This window comes from Bubalus kerabau, chromosome 14 (genome assembly GCF_029407905.1).
Source record: "Bubalus kerabau isolate K-KA32 ecotype Philippines breed swamp buffalo chromosome 14, PCC_UOA_SB_1v2, whole genome shotgun sequence".
In the NCBI taxonomy this organism is placed as follows: domain Eukaryota; kingdom Metazoa; phylum Chordata; class Mammalia; order Artiodactyla; family Bovidae; genus Bubalus; species Bubalus kerabau.
The window spans coordinates 74,580,292-74,598,090 of NC_073637.1; the positions used below are offsets into that span (position 1 = coordinate 74,580,292).

Here is a 17,799-nt window from a genome sequence, read left to right on the forward strand (position 1 = left end):
TCTTTCTAACTTAGGTATGGTATTAAAAACAAAAAATCAGTGCCATGTAGCATTGAGTGGCTTAAAAAAAATACTCTCTTTAAGAATGAAAACCTACAGATTTAGAATGCTGGATTTCATAAAGGTCCTTACAGCAGGAGTTAATTGATTATCACACTCATGCCCGCTATAAAGCTTTCTGTCATAAGAATGTTTGAGATCAGTGCGTAACTGTTCTGAAATCCATTACACAGAACCTCATTACAAGTGACATCTAACTAAGATGAACAAAAAGATTGGCCTCATAAATAGAGTGCAATATACTATTAGTGACAGAATGGAGTAATCATTATGAATTGTAGTCTTTTTACAAGTTGTCTCTTGACAGTGATGGATTTTTGAGGGGTTCACTCGATGAAACGGCACTTCTTATTGGGGGGCTGTAGAAGTTCTTATTGATTGGCACTGTTTAGCAAAGATGATCTATTTTTAGTTTGTGCAGGGTATGTGTGTGCGCGCTTTGAAACAGGTTGTGTGCATTCTTGGCTAGAGGTATAGGAAGAGGGAGGAGGCAGAAGTCAAGAGTCACTGCCTCTGATTTCAGATGGGTTTGTTTTTATGCTTTCTTTGAGGCAGCAAGTAGGGGGAAAATCAATCTGATAAGGGCCAGAAGCATATGGAAAGGGTAGAATAGGCACAGGACGAGCGGAAGACTGTGAAGGCAGGGCAAGAGTTAAGGGGGATGCTCCTGGCTGTCTATTCATTGAGCTTGCGGGCTGGTCAGAGGCTCCTGAGTGGAGTTGTTTCTGTTTATACTGGATTGAACAGCCACTGGAAAGGTAAAGCCTGAGGGCTGTGTCTCATCATGTGCCGTGTTGTTAAAACAAACACACAGAAACCTAGGAAAGATGTGCCAGTGTTAAATGAAGGAAGAGTTTTAGAAGTGAACAGTATTTTCCTTCTGCCTGGCATTTTTGTGTGTGCAGAAAAGGCACGCAAGGCAGGCAGGCATATGTTTCTCCTATGAGGCAAGGATGTTTTACAAAGGACTAAAGAGGGACTGCTGAGAGGAAAATAGCTGGCTTTAGATAAAGCACTCTAACAAAGGCTCGTAGTTTTATATATCATGGTGTCCATTAAAGCTTAATAGGGAAGAGTCCATTGAACCTGGCTGGGTATGTGTTATTCATGGGAGGGATAAACATTTAAGAGCGTGCAAAAAAATCAGAAAGCAGGAGGACATGATTGTTCAGCTTTTGAAAAGGTTTTACAGTGAAGATTTTGTTTTCATCTCCTATGGATGTCTATGCAAGGTAGAGGAGAGTAAGCTAAGCATGTTTGGAGCATATCAACACAGGGATCCCAGGGGGTTAAAAGCACGCTAGTAAAATAAAAGTGGTCTGCTTCTGCTTCTCCAAAGTGTTCTATTTTACACACACTACTGAGAAGCTGACAAAGGGAATGATTCTGATACTTTTGTTCCGTCTGATAAACTGGCACAGTCTACAGGGTCTTGGAACAGGTTTTTTATGCTGCTTTGGATTTCCAGTTCAATAAACAAGCTTCGAGGTCCCTGCCTCCGTTTTTTTTGTTTGTTTTTTTGTTGTTGTTTTTTTGTTTGTTTTTTAATGAAGTGCCCAATGATGGGGGTTATTAACCTGTGATCCTGTAAGGGATAGCTCCCCTTGTGAGTCGTGGGAGGTGTTGGGGGTGGGGGGGGGGGGTAGGTCGCCTTTCTCTTCTTTCCGGCAAGATAAGGGTTAACTTGCAAGGGGCTGGGGGTGGGGGGTGGTGGTGGTGGGGAATGAATTATTCAGCATTTAGTTTATCATTCTGCATTTTTAGTTTCCTGTTCTTGGGTGCTCTGGAAGTTGCGGAGAGAGGGCCAGGGGGTAAGGGGAGGCCGGGGTGGCCCACACGTCCCTGTCATTGTTCTGCCTGGAGAGACGGGGCTGGGTTCAAGGCCACATGTGCTCCTGTCATCATCCACATTTCTGCTCCAAGTGCAATCCGGAGTGTCAGCTCTCCATCTGTCCCCGCCTGGCAGGCGCACGCGCCCAGCACCCCGCCTCGGGCTCCGGCGCCCCAGCCCCCCTGCGGGCCCCCCTCGCTCTGCCGGCCCCCGATTCCGGGACGGGAGGCATGAGCCCCGCGCGCGCTTCCTCTTAGGAGAGAGAGCCACTCTCGGGTGAGGACGCTGCATTCAGGAATGCCCGGTGAGTGAGCCCCGCTCCGCTTTCTCTCTGTGGTTTGTCAAAAGAAGCAGGCTTACTTTTCATTACTGCTCGGAAAAGAACCTTCTGCCCACAGCGGGCTGTATCTTAAGGTGGGCAGGCAGAGGCTGGGGCACTGACCGGGGTGGATGGTGGCATTAAAAAAGAGCCATCAGAATCTAGGTCCAGGGCTCCAAGGGGTGGAAGCCTCGCCTTTACATGGGAGGTGTGTTTTCAAGACTGAGGGCAAGTCCAGCCACGTTATCTGTTGGCCAGAGCAATTCACTCGAGGGATTTAGCTTCAAGTAAGAAGGATGTTTTCTGCTGTGGATTTCGCGACTGTCATCTGTACCTTGTATCCTGGACATTTCATCTGTGGTGGGAGCGTGCAGATTATGATGGAACCCTGGGATAAGGTCTCTTTCGAAAACTGTTTATGTCAGAGAAAGTGAAGGGAGCTTTAGGGACTACCGATTATTTCAGTCTTGTCCTAAATTACAGCGCTGAGATGTCATCAGGCAAATAATTGGAATCGGTTAATTAAAAATAGAAAGTCTGCTGAATTACTGACGCTGTTGTGGTCCTGGAAATTTAATGTATGTTAATTTCCTCTGAAAAATATTATTTTTGGAACCCAGAGTGTTTCTGTGATCGTTGCCAGTGAAGGCTCTGCTTGAGAACAGAGAAGCTTGGTAGAAGCCTGTCGGGGCAAGGGCGTTTCTGTTATTCTCAGGAACGATCTGGACTGCCCTTTGCCTACTTTGAGTAGCAGATCTCAGATTAAAAAGACAAGGCAGAGAGAGATCCTCCAGCTGGCTGATTTGTGTGGGTTTTTTGGGCAGGACCGACAGAAGAGGCTGTGCTTGGTCACAGGGTTTGTACACCTCGCAGATGGTGTTTTGAAACAGTATCTGCCAGTTTTCTGCAACCACAGTTGTGTGTAGGTATTGCCAGTTGTTTGAAGAATGTTTTTCCCTTTAGGATGTGTCTTGTAACTCCTCATCAGTGACGATGCATTTGTGACCAAACTGCACCTTTCCATTAGTTCTGTGGACGAGGGATGTGTGCAGCTGAAATATGGGAAAAATCAATTTTAAAAAAGACAATGACTGAGGTCTCTGAAAGGTCATTTTAACTCTTTCAGCACTCATCTTGATTTATATACACCAAGCAGCTGAAGATGTCATGTGCATGGAGTATGTGATATGGAAGCTGTGTGAAAAAGTGCTTGTGTTTTTTTATTCAGCCTGAGTACTGTATAGTTTCATCTGATTTTTATGTCATCAGTCAAATCTAACTTGTTTTTATGCTTTTAATAAATATGTGTTAAATGATCTGATCTGTCAGCATTTTGTAGAGTCTGTATTTTGTTTTGGTAAAACAGAACCGCATAATAACCCAAAGCCATTTGTGAACGATGACAAGTGAAAGAGATTAGGTAGGACCCTTGCTATCCCATATTAATTACATGATTTTAAAGTATTCTTTGAAACATCCTTATTTAAAATGCATTGAACCATATTTAAGGTTTTAGAATCATTGATAAGTGTGTTTTAGTCGTTAATATCTGACTAGTTCTGAAGCAGTAACCTGAAGTGTAGGCAGTGGTTCTCACTCTCTCTTGCTCATCAACTGTGTTAGAAAACCTTGTTCTTGGATGCGGAGAACATATTAACAGCTGTGACTACGAGCTTGTGCCAGAATGGTGATACTTGAGCAGTTCTGACACTTGGTTATTTTTTGACACCCATCTGCATTTTTTAACCACTACTATCAGACGGATTACCTCTTAATAATGTTTTTAGCATATTTTTGTCCATATATATGTACTTACATTAATGGGCATTCTTACCATCTGGGACAGATTTTTTACTTTTAAGTAAGACAATACGTGTACAAGATTAAAAGGACATATTTCTGGTAATCTGGTATTGTCACTGTTCTAAATATATATTGACATTTATCATCCTCATCACTGTTACCTTTCCTCCATAGGTCAGGTGTCAGAATTGGCTCCTGGTTGTCCAAACTTGGTGGAACAATTCTCAGACCTAGGACCTTTTTCATAAAAATGGGGTGATCCCTGGAAATAGATGTGCACAAACTGAATTTATTCAAAGATATACCAGTCTGTGGGGATAGGTAGGTAAAGTCTTAGTTTCAGGGCTTTTATAACTTTGTCCGTTTTTTGAAAAAAAAACAAAACAAAACAATGCACTTTGGCTATTGATAGCATGCTATTTCAAAAGGAACCAGGAAAAGTCAAAGAGAAGGCCATACGTGCTTTTAAAGAAATAGATGATACTATTTTTATGATTTAACTCAATATAAGGAAATATCATTTTACTGCCTGTCACTTACTAACAACTAGATCCTTGTGTTTAAGGGAAGAAAAATGTTTGCTTATGAGAAGGCTAGGAGACTCTGGGAATTACAGTATTTCAGGAGGAGATGGCTTTGAGCTTTCTGAAACATTTATATTTTTATCAATCTTGGTATAATATTATCAAAGAACATATGTTGACCTACAAAATACTTTCAGGACTGTTGCCTTAAAAGGACAATAAGTGAGCACAGTCTGTGTAGCCCAGAAATAGTGCTGTTCTTTCAGAAGATGGCTAGCATTAGGTCAGACCACCCTTTCTCAATGTTCTCAATGGTCCTGCTCTCCAGATGTGACTGGAACTTTTTTTAAGTTCAAGTTTCCAAAAAAAAAAAAAAAAAAAGGTTTGTTTTCAAAATCTGGTTTTACTTAAGACAGCTCCATCCTGGAGTGCATTTCATAAATTGCCCACATATTTTTCTTAGCAGAGAACTTAACTGGCTGTAATTTTTAACACATGGCCACATCATGTGATATTTTCAAAACACTTACACATAGCTTTAAGAAGGTCCCTGCAGAAATGATCCATCCTCTCACAGCCGGCCCTTTTTTTTTTTTTTTAAACAGCATATCTGCATTTTCCATTTAGGAGAGCTATATATTATTAGCTTACATTTTTGGGTAGTAAAACAGTACATTGCTGATTGTAAAACATGGACTTTATTATCTGCTGAAAATTGATTTGGCATTTATAGCCACTGTGTACTAGACTGTTTTTCTGTTTTTAACATCAATGCTTGCAAGCGATGATTTGTGTAAGAAACAGAAATGAAATTGCCATGGACAGACAACTGCTAGTGTCCCTAGTCAGTGAACTTGTGGATAACGCACCTGGTTATTATTATTTTTTAATAGAGGCATCTAAATGCTGTTGCACTGGAACAAGAAACACAGCAGTCCACGCTCTGTCACTCTGTTTTGCCTTGCGAGTTGATTTGCCATTGTTTTAGGCTAACTCTTTGCTGTAGCGCACAAGCCTGCTGCTAGCTATTAAAGACAGCTATATCAGCAGCAGATATCCAATTATAAATGTAGATTGTGCAGACATTACTTTTTCGTCGCAAGCATCTAGAAGTTGCAGCTTCTTTTCAAACCCTGGCACCAGTTCCCTTTTCCTTTTTAAATTATTTTCTGTTAATATTTCTGAGTATTTGACCTTTTACTTCTATGTATTTTAAAATAATATTTGGAAATTTTTACAAGGCATCTTCCTGCACAGCTAATAATAGTCTATTGAAAAAAAAGATAATATTTTTTAGAATAAACATTTGCTTAGTAGGCATTATATCGTCCAGAAATGTTTATTAACTGTTTCATCACTACACTGATATTTGAGGTTTGCACAGGAGATGCTGTAAAAACCATATTCTGAACAGACTTGGGAATCATCAAAGGAACAAAATACATTTTAGAGCCGGAAGATTGATCTTGAAAGTACCTTCAGTTTTCAGGTGTTGAAGCTGAGGCTTAGGTGCTTTTGTAAAGAAAGTGGATTCTCGCAGTTCCCTCTTTGTACCATGCTGCTTCTGAATCGCACGTGCGTGTTCAGTCACATTGGCATCTTGGTGTCGGTCTTCCTCTGTTGGCTTTTCCGTTCTGCCCTGATTGCACTTACCATGTGCTTTCTCCCCGTCTACTCCAGGGCTTCAGGTCCATGTGGGGGGGATCTCTGCAACAGTAATCACTTGACCTCTGGCAAAGGTGTGCCATCAAATGTATCTTATAGTTGTTTGGAAGTTAGAGAGCCTCAATACAGTTAATTATTGAGCATTGAGCAGATCGAATGATCTTCTTAGTAAGGTTGTGACGACTGAGGGCATTCAGGTAGTAGACTTTGGTGGGTTGCTGAAAAATGTACCAAGGGCCAAATAACTATGGTTCAGTCTCTCCCCATGCCATGCCTTCAAGGAGTTTTGAGTTCTTATGCTCCAGGCAGAGAAGTAAACAGTAGTTGTGATATGGAATAGCAAGAGCCTAGAGACAGGTACAGGAGCCCGGAGGCAGGTAGTACCTGATGGGATTAGGAGCCAAGCACAGAGGGGGAAAGACATGTGGACCATGGGCTTATGGGCCTTGACTGTCTCCTGCTTCTCCAGACTGGATCTCTGTTAATGTTACTTAAATTTTAGTTTGTTGTTCTTATACTGAGGACAGGGTACTGATTTTTGTTTACTAAGCTTTAATATCTGTGTGAACAGTGGGTACGGCATTGCTCGAAAGCAGTTTCTTTGTGTACAATTGTGGTTCTTTGGTGGCTGACAGTATCTCGTGGAATACATCATTAACTTAAATGACTCATAACTTGAGAACAATAGGATTTCACACCTGACCAAGAAGCAGGTTTATCTGGCTGGCTTTCTCAAACAGCTGTTTGCATTAATTAATATTAATGTAAATGTACTTTCTGAGAATGTCTAGCTTAATTATGTTTTTCAACCCATAGAGTTCCAATCAAAGGAAACAGGAAATCCTCTTAATCTCAGAGGGAGTGTATAACTGCCATCTCTGAACAGAGTAAATCTCTGATAGTACAGTAAGCCTTTTACTGAAAGCCTGCACATGCCGGGCCCCGAGGCTAGGCACCTTGTATACTTACTAATTCTCACAGTTCTGCAAAGGGTTTCTGTGACCATGACGTCTATTAATATTGGAAACCCGAAGAGCAGGTAAATTAAGCATTTTCCCCGAGGACACATAGATGTCATTAAATGGCAGAGAAGGGATTCTCTCTGGTCTGTCAGCTGATTTTTTATTCCTTTTTTAAAACTTTTCTTTGTTTGTTTATTTTCGGCTGTGCTAGGTCGACCTTGCTGCACGCTTGCAGTTACGTGTGCGGCCTTCTCGTGGAGGTGGCGTCTTGTGTTGCAGAGTATGGCCTCTAGGGCTTGCAGGCTTCAGAAGTTGTGGCCCATGGACTCAGCAGTTGTGACTTGCAGGCTCTCGGGCTTAGTTACCTCGTGGCATGTGAAATCTTCCTGGACCAGAAATTGAACGCATATCCCTTGCATTGGCAGGCGGGTTTTTCATCATTGGAACACCAGGGAAGTCCTTGTTTTCTTTTTTTTTTTAAAGGAAGGGTGAGTGTGTTGTGTTTGGTGAGAGGATGTTTTGTAATGGAAGCTAGATGGAAATGTTTGAAGAGGAATGTTTGAATTTGGAGTAGAGTAGCAGAGAAGGTGGAGTTCTCGGTGCTGGAAACTAAAAATGGAAAAGCATTAGCCTCAGTTGTCAAGAGTGATCTTGGGTAAAACAGGTTAGGAGAGTAGTTATTTCTCTGTGTATTTCTAAGCTTGAGAGAATGCAATGGGGAGTAATAGGAGCCAGGGTACTAATGTCCTTATTTTGAAAAGTCTAAAAGAAATTCTAAATTTACTCCCTGATGAAGCCGTGTAGGTTAACTAAGATATCACCTTTCTAGGCTTTTAACATGAGGTAATTCTGGCTATGTTTTGTTGATCAGAACCTCAGATGGAGTATTTTCTGTGTTTTGGATGATAGTAGGAAAATGGAAATCAAATGATGTGTTTAACACATGGGCAAACAAAATTGTTGAATATTATGTGGTTAAAATTTGTCGTGAAAGTCGCTCAGCTGTGTCCGACTCTTTGCCGCCCCATGGACTGTATAGTCCATGGAATTCTCCAAGCTAGAATACTGGAGTGGGTAGCTTTTCCGTTCTCCAGGGGATCTTCCCAACCCAGGGATCGAACTCAGGTCTCCCACACTGCAGGCAGACTCTTTACCAGCTGAGCCACAAGGGAAAAATATCTGATCTCTTGGTCATGAGGCTGCTGGGTACCCATGTTCTGCCCCAAGACGTTCTAGGCAGGCAGACTGTTAGCAGAAAATGAGCACATTGTAGGAAAGCATATTAACTTTTTTCACCATTCCCCCCTCTCCTTCTAAAAAAAAAAAAAACCAGTTGATTTAAAAATTGTGGGCGGTTTTCCCTGGAAGATTTTACTTCTGTTTTCCACATTTCTCTTTTAAGGGCTAAGTGATAAGTGCAGTCTGTAAAAAGTCTCACTTTATTAGAGGGATTCTTTTAATTCTGTGTGGTTTATTAACATCATACCGTGTACTTTGATGCTCACGCAAGAAAGTAAATTTGAAAGTACCGATGAGAACATGATGCTGTAAAGAGTTTGGCCTTAAGAGCTATGTAATTAGATAGGCAGAAATGCTCTTTAGGAAGAAGGGATGTTAGAGGGTGTCTTTATCATGTGTTTATGGCTTTAACAAGAGTCTTAAAGAGTTTGACAAAATAAACAGACCATTCTTAATAATCAGGGATGATTTTGATGGGGTGCTAAGTTATTTAGAACTTTGGTAAAGACAATTGCACTTCTGAGCGTATCATTCCTTTACATTTGAACTTTGCATGATTAAAACTTCCCTGCCTTCCTCTGGACTTGTTTGGTTTAATGATGCTCGAGTTATTGGGAGGAAAATGCATAATAAAATTTGAGGGTCCTGTGGTAACAATTTATATATTCTTTCATTTGAAATGCTTAACATGTGTCCCAACAAAGATATGACTGGAACAAAGAAAGGCCTTGATTCTGACACTTTCCTTGTGAAATAGGCATTGTATCCTCTTTATAATGTTTCTGTCTGAACCTGCATACTCGCATTTATGGCAACATCTCATTTGAAAGGTCTGTTAATATTTATTTTTTTCTTTCTTTCTACTCTAGTATAGTTGTGTGAGACAGCCTAGAGACAGGAAAATATTAAGGAATCAAAATGAAGATTTTTTTTTTTGTCCATAGAAAGCACTTTATTTTCTTCCAGTCTTTCTGCAGTGTTCTTAATCATTGGTTTATAGAATATAGAATAATAGAAACCAAAGGTAAAACCTCACTTGTTAATTACGCAAGCATTCTCTTGTATACCAGTATTTGCTCGTGTGTACTGTGCTTAGTCACTCAGTCGTATTCAACTCTTTGAGACCCCATGGACTGTAGCCCTCCCAGGCTCCTCTGTCCATGTGGATTCTCCAGGCAAGAATATCAGAGTTGCCATGGTCCCCTCCAGGGCATCATCCCAACCCAGGGATCAAACCCAGGTCTCCCGCATTGCTGGCTGATTCTTTAGCATCTCAGCCACCAGGGAAGCTTGCTGGTTATGAAATATCAAAAAAAAAAAAAAAAAAGGTATATATAGATGTGATCAAGGTTTCACAGATTTTTCAAGTTTTTGTACAATTTAGGAGTCTTTCTAAAGAACTTTGCTGAAAAAAAAAAAAAGTTACCTGTTGTTATTTAACTATTTGCTACATGGAGGAATATCTTTCTGGGTGTTTTTTTCCCCCCTCCTTTGGTACCAACTTTTAGCACATCTTATTACCTTTTTTTTTTTTTTTTTTCCATTTTTAATGCACTCCTTTCAGAGTCTGGAGAACTAGTTAAAATCTCTGAATCTGCTACTTACTCCCTGTTGTTTTGGGCAAGTAACCTAATTTCCCAGGTGAAGAATGTCTTTCTACTTATTTTTCATTTTTATCTACATTTTACTCATATATTCTGGGGATAAAGCCTTTGGTACTTTGGTACATTTTGCTTCATATGTTCTGTGGGTAAAGCATATCAGTGTGATGTTAATACACCTTTTCCTAAAACTTCTTGGAGAATCAAACCATTTTGTAGTGTTTTCCAGAGAGCAAAAGGGTATCTCTTTAAGCCCCAAAGTTGCTTCTGTTTACTTGTTTAAAATTTCTATGCCTGTTGGTCAGTTATTTTGAGTGGCCCTGGTCTTTTAGCTTTCAGCTGTGTTCTTTATCCGTTGTGCTGGACGTGCTGTATCTTTTGCTTTATGACTTGAGTTTATATTATAAACAATTAATATGTTGTGTTTATGAGGCCAGAGAGCACAGGACATGGGGAATGTCCATGGCTGAGTGTGAGTCAGACTTCTTCCACTTCGTGGTATCACCAGGAACAAGCAAGTTGTTTCACTCTCTGTCTGAGCGTCACTCTCCTTGTCTGAGAAGCAAGGATTCTGCTTTGCTGACTTTTGTTCTGCAGTATGGTGGTAGTGATTATGATTGTTTGCATGCTGTGTCTCCTTGAAAAGCAGAGTACAGAACTTTTACATATAAGCGGTAATGATTAAAGTCAGTGATACTCTCTGGACTTAAAACATAGGGGAGAGTTTTTCAGTCACACAGAAGGACTCTAGGGTGTTGTGCTTGTGAGTTTTGTCTATAGTTGGTAGAATTTTCTCTCCCTTCTGCCTACCCTCTTTCTGTTCCTGTGCCCACAAGTCCACCCATTCCAGTAATTGGCTAGCTTGAAAACCATATAACCAAACTTAGAATGGTGAAGTGAATGCTTAGGTGAAAATGTGGAAAGCCCATCTTGTTCTGTTTTGTGTTGCCCCAGATGTTAACTAGTGGCAGTTTTAATTTGTGGAGTCATTTTAGGTGTCTCTGAGACTTTTCCTCCTGACTGATTTTCATTTCTCTTAGCAGGAGACATTGCTCAGAGAGCTGAATTCTAACCTTTTATGTATTCCAGGATACAGACTCTTCACTGTTTAAAATAATAGACATTTTAAGTATCATCAGCTCTTCTTGATAAAGCTGCCATTTGCTTTAAGATCTTGATTTCCTAGTTCTAAAAATTCCATTCCAGGCTACCCATGAGGTAGGAGACAGAGAGTAAGGAATCAGCAAATGTTTGCTTAATGAATAAGTGAGGATGAGAAGTGGACTGGGATTCACAGGGATCTTAAAGGAAAGAAAGAATGCACAAAGCATGTTAAATATGGGGGGGTGGGGATTAAGTAAATCTTATAAAAATTTTTGGTAAATGGTATTTAATAATCAATAAGGCATTTTCTTTGAACTATGGAAAGATAATAAATTAATTTTTCTGGCCATATATAACTTTCTTGGCAGCTAGCTGCATATTAGTTAAAATTGCATGTGTTATAAATCTGATAATTTATCATGATCATATTCACTAAAAGTATGATACAATATATAACACTTAAGCACTCTCCGACATAATTACTGAAATTAGAAACAAAGTCCAGGGCTTTTGTCAGTTGTAATATTGGGGGAAATTAGTGCTTCCTCCACCTGGGTACTTGACTGCGGTTTGGGAGGATGGGTGTCAGCCGTCAGGGATCCAGCAGACGTAATGGGTAGGATTCTGTGAGCTGAGTTGCTCAGTTGCGACCCCATGGATTGCAGCTCACCAGGCTTCTCTGTCCATGGAATTTTCAGGCAAGAATACAGGAGTATGGGTTGTCATTTCCTACTCCAGGGGATCTTCTCGACCCTGGGAGGCCTAACAAAAGACAAATATTAAGAAATATTTTCACCTTTTCGGTTGCACGGTAAATTCTATCAACAGTTTCTTCTGCCAATAATCTCAGATGAGTAGTGGTTGAATAGTCTGATAAGATTTATCATAAAGACTCCAGAGAGATTACTAAAATAGTTCATGCAGTGCTTGATACATAATTTTTTAAAAAACATATAACTTCTATAATAGTGGAGCTTTCTTTAAATATCTTTGCCCTCTTATATTTGTTTCTAAATATACATTGAATCCTTTGAAAGGGATAGGAGGGCAGGTTTGAGTCTCAGAGACTATCACTTTGGAAGAATATTCTTGCTAATTTAACACACATTCTATGCCTCTGAATTTGTGCCTTTAAAAATTTATAGAAGATCATTGTAGCTTATCCACTGAGTGCCTGTTTTTACACAGATATTGCTGATAGTCTGCATGGATTACAGACTTTCCAGGGGTTTTGGGGGCACTTTGAAAATGTGGTATAGAATGATGTAATGAAGTGGTTCTTAAAGTGGGTTTCATGGACCAGCAATATCATTATCACCCAGGAACTTATTGGAAATACCCATTTTCTGCCCCTCTGCAAACTTAATCAGAAACTCTGAGGTAGCCCAGCAATCTGTGTTTGAACAAGCTCTCAGAGGATTCTGAAGCATATTCAAATTAGACATTTGTAAATCATAACTTTTTGTCTTCTTGGGTAGTCCAGAGAAAATACCCATTTGTTTTTTATCATGAAAGTCCCAATGAATGGAAATCAAGGTAATTTATTTGTTTTAAATGATGTACTTTAAAAACAATGCCCAAGAAATGACAAAGAACGTGTTTGTTCAGAGCCTTGGGTTTCTAATAGAGTATTTGGATGCCCACACATTACACCTGAATTGAATGAGATAGTTAAAAGAGAAGGTGCGTTTCAAGCCAATTCTGGGATGTTTATTTGTTCTGATAGTTACTTGTAAAGACATGCATCTATTTCATTGCACTCAGGTACCATTTGTGACGCCCTTGCCTTGTTTTGAGGCCAGCTTCTGATTGTTCAGAATTTTGTGAGTTTAGCTTGATCATCTTTAGAGACTATTTAGGCAGACCTCAATTCCACAATACTATTAGTCATCTAGAAAGTTTAGATATATCACAGCATTTTATTTTTCTGTGTTGAATGTAAATAAGGGGTCCGTGGGATTATGAACGTTCCATCAGTAGTGCCTGGAAAGGATTTATTTCTTGCATCTCCTATATCTGCTGTTGTTCTCTTTTATGCATGGTGCGCCTTCAGTAAGCGCAGTCTGACACGCTTTGTGGCCTTTGCCTCCTGTGATAAAATAGATTGAAATGATTCCTGACACCATCTGGTGAAGAGGAGCAGCCCTGGAGGACTGTGCTTTGAGAGAAAGTAACTGAATGCTAAGAAATGTGGAAGTCTAGGGACACTGGCAAAGGATTTTTTTTTTTTTTTAAAGAGCATGAACATTAATACATCTTCTTGAGGTTTGATGGGACGTGTACTGCCTACTGTCCCATCTGGTGCTTATGATAGCATGGCATATTAGCATGCTGCAAGTTCATAATGTATTCAGGGGGAGGAAACATCCCTTGCATACCAATTGAGGTATCCTCTCTTCAGAACTGTTTTTGAATTTCAATGATGTTTATATCTTCCAAGCCGTGACTTAACCGAGCATTTCCGCGCGAAGGAATAACATGAGTGAGTGAGGGAGAGAGAGGGTGTGTGTTCATGGTCTCTCCTATTCCCTCATTAATTTATCTTCCTCCCTTTTTTCTTGATGAAATTATAAGTAGTTATTAATATTAGGTTTTATGACTTTTAATCCTTTCTGTTTTGAAACCACATAATATTTCATTATTATTTCACTTATGGCACTTAAAGCAGTTTGCCTTGTGAAATTGTGTAGCTGTCCCCTTGTAGACGGAACACTTTCAAGGGTCAGGCCTGTGTATAATTACGGATATGTCTCCATGGCACCTAGAGTTCGGTCATTCACTTAAAAAATATCTACTGAGCTCACCCTGTGGGTGTGACACTGTTGTAGGTACTGAGTAAGACTAGTGGGTCTTTCCTCTCGGAGCCTTGTATTTTAGTTGGTAAGAGGCAAACAATCAACAAAGAAACAGATAACATCTCCAAGATAATGTTGCTTCACTATCTCATTCAATTTAGCTGTCATGTGTGGGCATCCAAATATGCTATTAGGAACCAAGGCTCTGATCCAAGGCATTGTTTATCATTTCTTGAGTATTATTTTTAAAGTACATCATTTAAAACAAACGAGTTACCTTGATTTCCATTCACTGGGACCTTCATGATAAAACACAAATGGGCATTTTCTCTGGACTACACAAGGAGACAGAAAGTTATGGATGAAAGTGAAAGTCGCTCAGTCGTGTCTGACTCTTTGCGACCCCATAGTCTATACAGTCCATGGAATTCTCCAGGCCAGAATACTGGAGTTGGTAGCCTTCCCCTTTTCCAGGGGATCTTCCCAACCCAGGGAGAGAACCCAGGTCTCCTGCATTGCAGGCAGATTCTTTACCAGCTGAGCCACAAGGGAAGCCCAAGAATACTGGAGTGAGTAGCCTATCCCTTCTCCAGCGGATCTTCCTGACCCAGGAATTGAACCGGGGTCTCCTGCCCTGGTGGCTCAGATGGTAAAGTGTCTGTCTACAAAGCGGGAGACCTGGGTTCGATCCCTGGGTCAGGAAGATTCCCTGGAGAAGGAAATGGCAACCCACTCTAGTACTCTTGCCTAGAAAATCCCATGGATGGAGGAGCCTGGTGTCCATGGGGTCGCAAAGAGTCGGACACAACTGAGTGATTTCACTTTCTTTCTTTCTTTCTCCTGCATTGCAGGTGGATTCTTTACCAACTGAGCTATCAGGGAAGCCCAGAGTTATGGACAAGTACAGTGAATATCCTTGCTAGCTGCAGGGTGGGTGAATGGGGCATTTATTTAGATTGCATTGTCAAGGAAGGCACCTTTAAGGAGGTGACATTTTTGCAGAGACCTGAAGGATCTGAAGAGTTAGTGGCAGAGGAAGAGAAAGTCCTAAACTCCTGGGTTAAAATATGATTGGCATTTTCAAAGGTAGATTGAGCCAAGTTCAGGGGTTAGTCCATTGCTAGGTGTTGGGATTTTATTCTTAATGTGTCAGAAGCCATCAAAAGTGACTTAACAGTACCTTTTAAAAGGGTAAATTGAGCTGCTACGTGTCGTGTTCTGAGGCACTAAACAACTATCAGAGGAGTGAGATGCGCCGTTAAGTCCATTGAGGCACTTTGTAGCATTGCAATTAGCATGAATTTTACAATCAGAAGAAACATTTCTTGGATTCTGACCTTGATGTTTGACTCTGAGCAGCTTCTTAGCCTTTTTTAGCTCATGTCTTCTCATCTGTTGAAAGGGAAAGCTAGCACCTAAAATCATGGTATTAATGTGAAAATTAAGTGAGGTAATTCATTTAAAAGAACCAGCATAGGGCTTCGTTCTTAAGAGGAGCCTGCTCTACCGTTGACACACACAGATCATAATAAAACATTTGGGATGGTTTCGAGGAATATTGAAACAGTTGGCATCATCTTGTTGGGAATCCTTTTCTGGTACTGTTATCTTCTTAATAAAACACTGTTAACATATTGCCAGGGTGGCAATGCGCAGCATCTGTGGTCTGTCCCTTTTGGTCTAGAATCATGTACAGAAGGAAACTCAAGGAATTCTGTGGCAAAGTCCATACCCCGTGAAACAACCTGGGATTTTTTTTTTTTTTAATTTAAAAAAATTTTATAGGTAACACTCTTATCTCTCGTCTCTCCTTTTTTTTTTTTTTTTTTGAGAAATTTTAACATGAGGAAATTCTGGAGAGAAAATGGTGGTTATATCAAGGATATTATAAAAAAGAGTTTTAATTCATAAAGCAGTAACGGTTTATTAATTGCATAGTTGTTAGATATAAATCTTTTGAAAGGAATTTCTGATGCACACAAATGGAACTTAATTCTAAGAAGCAATTCTGTGACGATTTTCATTTAGCCTGTGAGGCAGTGTTAAGATTTTCAAACTTTCTGCAGAAGAAATTTTGGGGTTGGGGGTAACAAGATGTTGCTTGTGGCTGAATGTCTACAGAGAGTTCCAAGTTACCATTGTCTTGGATATAATTTTATCAGATATATAGATTAGTTGAGTTATTCTTTAAACTCGTTACCCACTTTTGCAATTATATATGTATTTTTGGCTAGAGATTCTCCACTCCTTAATCTGTAGATTTTTTTTTTTTTTTTTAAACTATCCATCTTCCTCCACCCAGCATCAGGAAAACAAATAATGCGTAAGGAATGTGGAGGGGGAGGTAGCGTGGTAATTCAGGCAAGTTTCGTCAGCACTTAACCAGATTCTTGGAATGTTTTTTGATGTCCGACAGCACTGTACAGAGCTGTTGACAGCTGCATGTTGTGTGAGAGGAGTCACAAGTATTGCTGCTGTGTGCTGGTTGGAGTGTGAGAAGGAAGGAGGGAAGGTAGAAGAACTGAAGAAGTTCGGGAGGTGGAATCACAGTTCTGAAGGAGGCAGCTGGCTGTTAGCTCCTAAGACAGATCCTTTTCCTTCCTTAAGCCCCGGTTGCATTCTTAACAGCCACATCTTTCAAAAGTGATGGGGTCTGCACGCCTCCAGGAAAATTCAGAGGGAATCGTTTCCTCACTGAGAAATAGCCTTACAGAAACCGTGTAGGCCATCCGGAATATTGTCTGTTCAGCACCCCATGCGCATCCTCCTTCCGCCCTGGAGGATGCCATGAATACAGATACTCGCGTGGTGATTGTTTTCCTCCAGAAAGAGAGGACAAAGAAAAGCTGGCTGGTCAGGTGAGATAGGCGGACACATTATCAAGTGTTGGGTCTAGCAGCCAGGAGCCCGACACGCAGAACCTGTGTGGGGCAGTGTCCGCTCTGACCTAGGTCCCATGCCCCTCCTTTCAGTTTGTTTGGCTTACAAGATACAGTTTCACAAACGATACTCCTGAATGTCTCTTTTGCGGAGTAAGAGCATTATCTTGGGTAATAGGATAATCACCCAGTTTGTGATTATTTCCATTTACTTTGCAAGGGTGGCCTTTGTTTTTGACCAGTTTCTATCACATGTAGTTTATTTCTAATGGAAACAGCGCACCTCAAAACTTGTTTTTCTAGAACATATTTAAAGATACTCCGCACCATCTCCTTGGGTAAAATGAGCATTTCACTCTCAATAGACCAGGCTGGGTGTCAGATCTGTGCTTTCTTCTGTCTGTGGATCCGTCTGTCTTTCTCTTTCTTCCTCTCTCCCTCCTTCTCTTCTTCCACAACATACTTTACAGAGGCTGTAGTATTTCTAGGCATTTGACTCAGAACAAGCTTTAGTCATGCTAAAGTCATGTTGCAGAGACAGTCTCTTAATAAGGATTTACTACACTTTCCCCCAAGTTTAAGAATGAAGGAAGGGCAGGCCCTTGGCGTCATTCAAGGGCACCTTATATGTTTTTGACAAAATCAGAATTTCTTAAAGATCTAAAAAATATATTGAATGTTTCATTTAAGCAATCAATATGTTATAATTAATTGTAAATGTTTGCATTTCAAGTTACTTGTTTATTAAAAAGGTATCAGTTGAGCTGGTTCACTTGGTGAGCTAAACATTTGGCAACAGACGTAACCAAACACATACTGACCCTTGCTCTGTTTCTGTTCTGTTGTAAACTTCTGCATACAGGCAGGTGTGTAGCAGATGTTGGAGGAAGTGTGTGACTAGATAACGTGGGTGTGGCATCCTTTGCCCTAGTATAACCGCTGAGGCAGTTTTGGAACAAATTGTTTGAAGTCAAGAACGCTTGTCTGCTTTTTCTGTTTTACCCATAGGAGCCTAGC

The 17,799-nt window shown here is 40.4% G+C and overlaps 1 protein-coding gene across 11 annotated transcripts in view; it reads left to right on the plus strand.

The window, feature by feature from the left end:
- RUNX1T1 (RUNX1 partner transcriptional co-repressor 1) overlaps window positions 1–17,799 on the plus strand; it is a 152,805-nt gene that overhangs the window by 37,454 nt on the left and 97,552 nt on the right. Inside the window, exon 1 of one of the 11 annotated variants that reach the window (XM_055546685.1) lies at window positions 104–818. The exons of the other annotated variants lie outside the window; for them this stretch is intronic. Coding sequence (XP_055402660.1) covers window positions 722–818 — 97 coding nt within the window. The 5' untranslated portion in view covers window positions 104–721. Of the gene's footprint in view, window positions 1–103; window positions 819–17,799 lie in introns of those variants that run through there. 11 annotated transcript variants of the gene reach the window in all.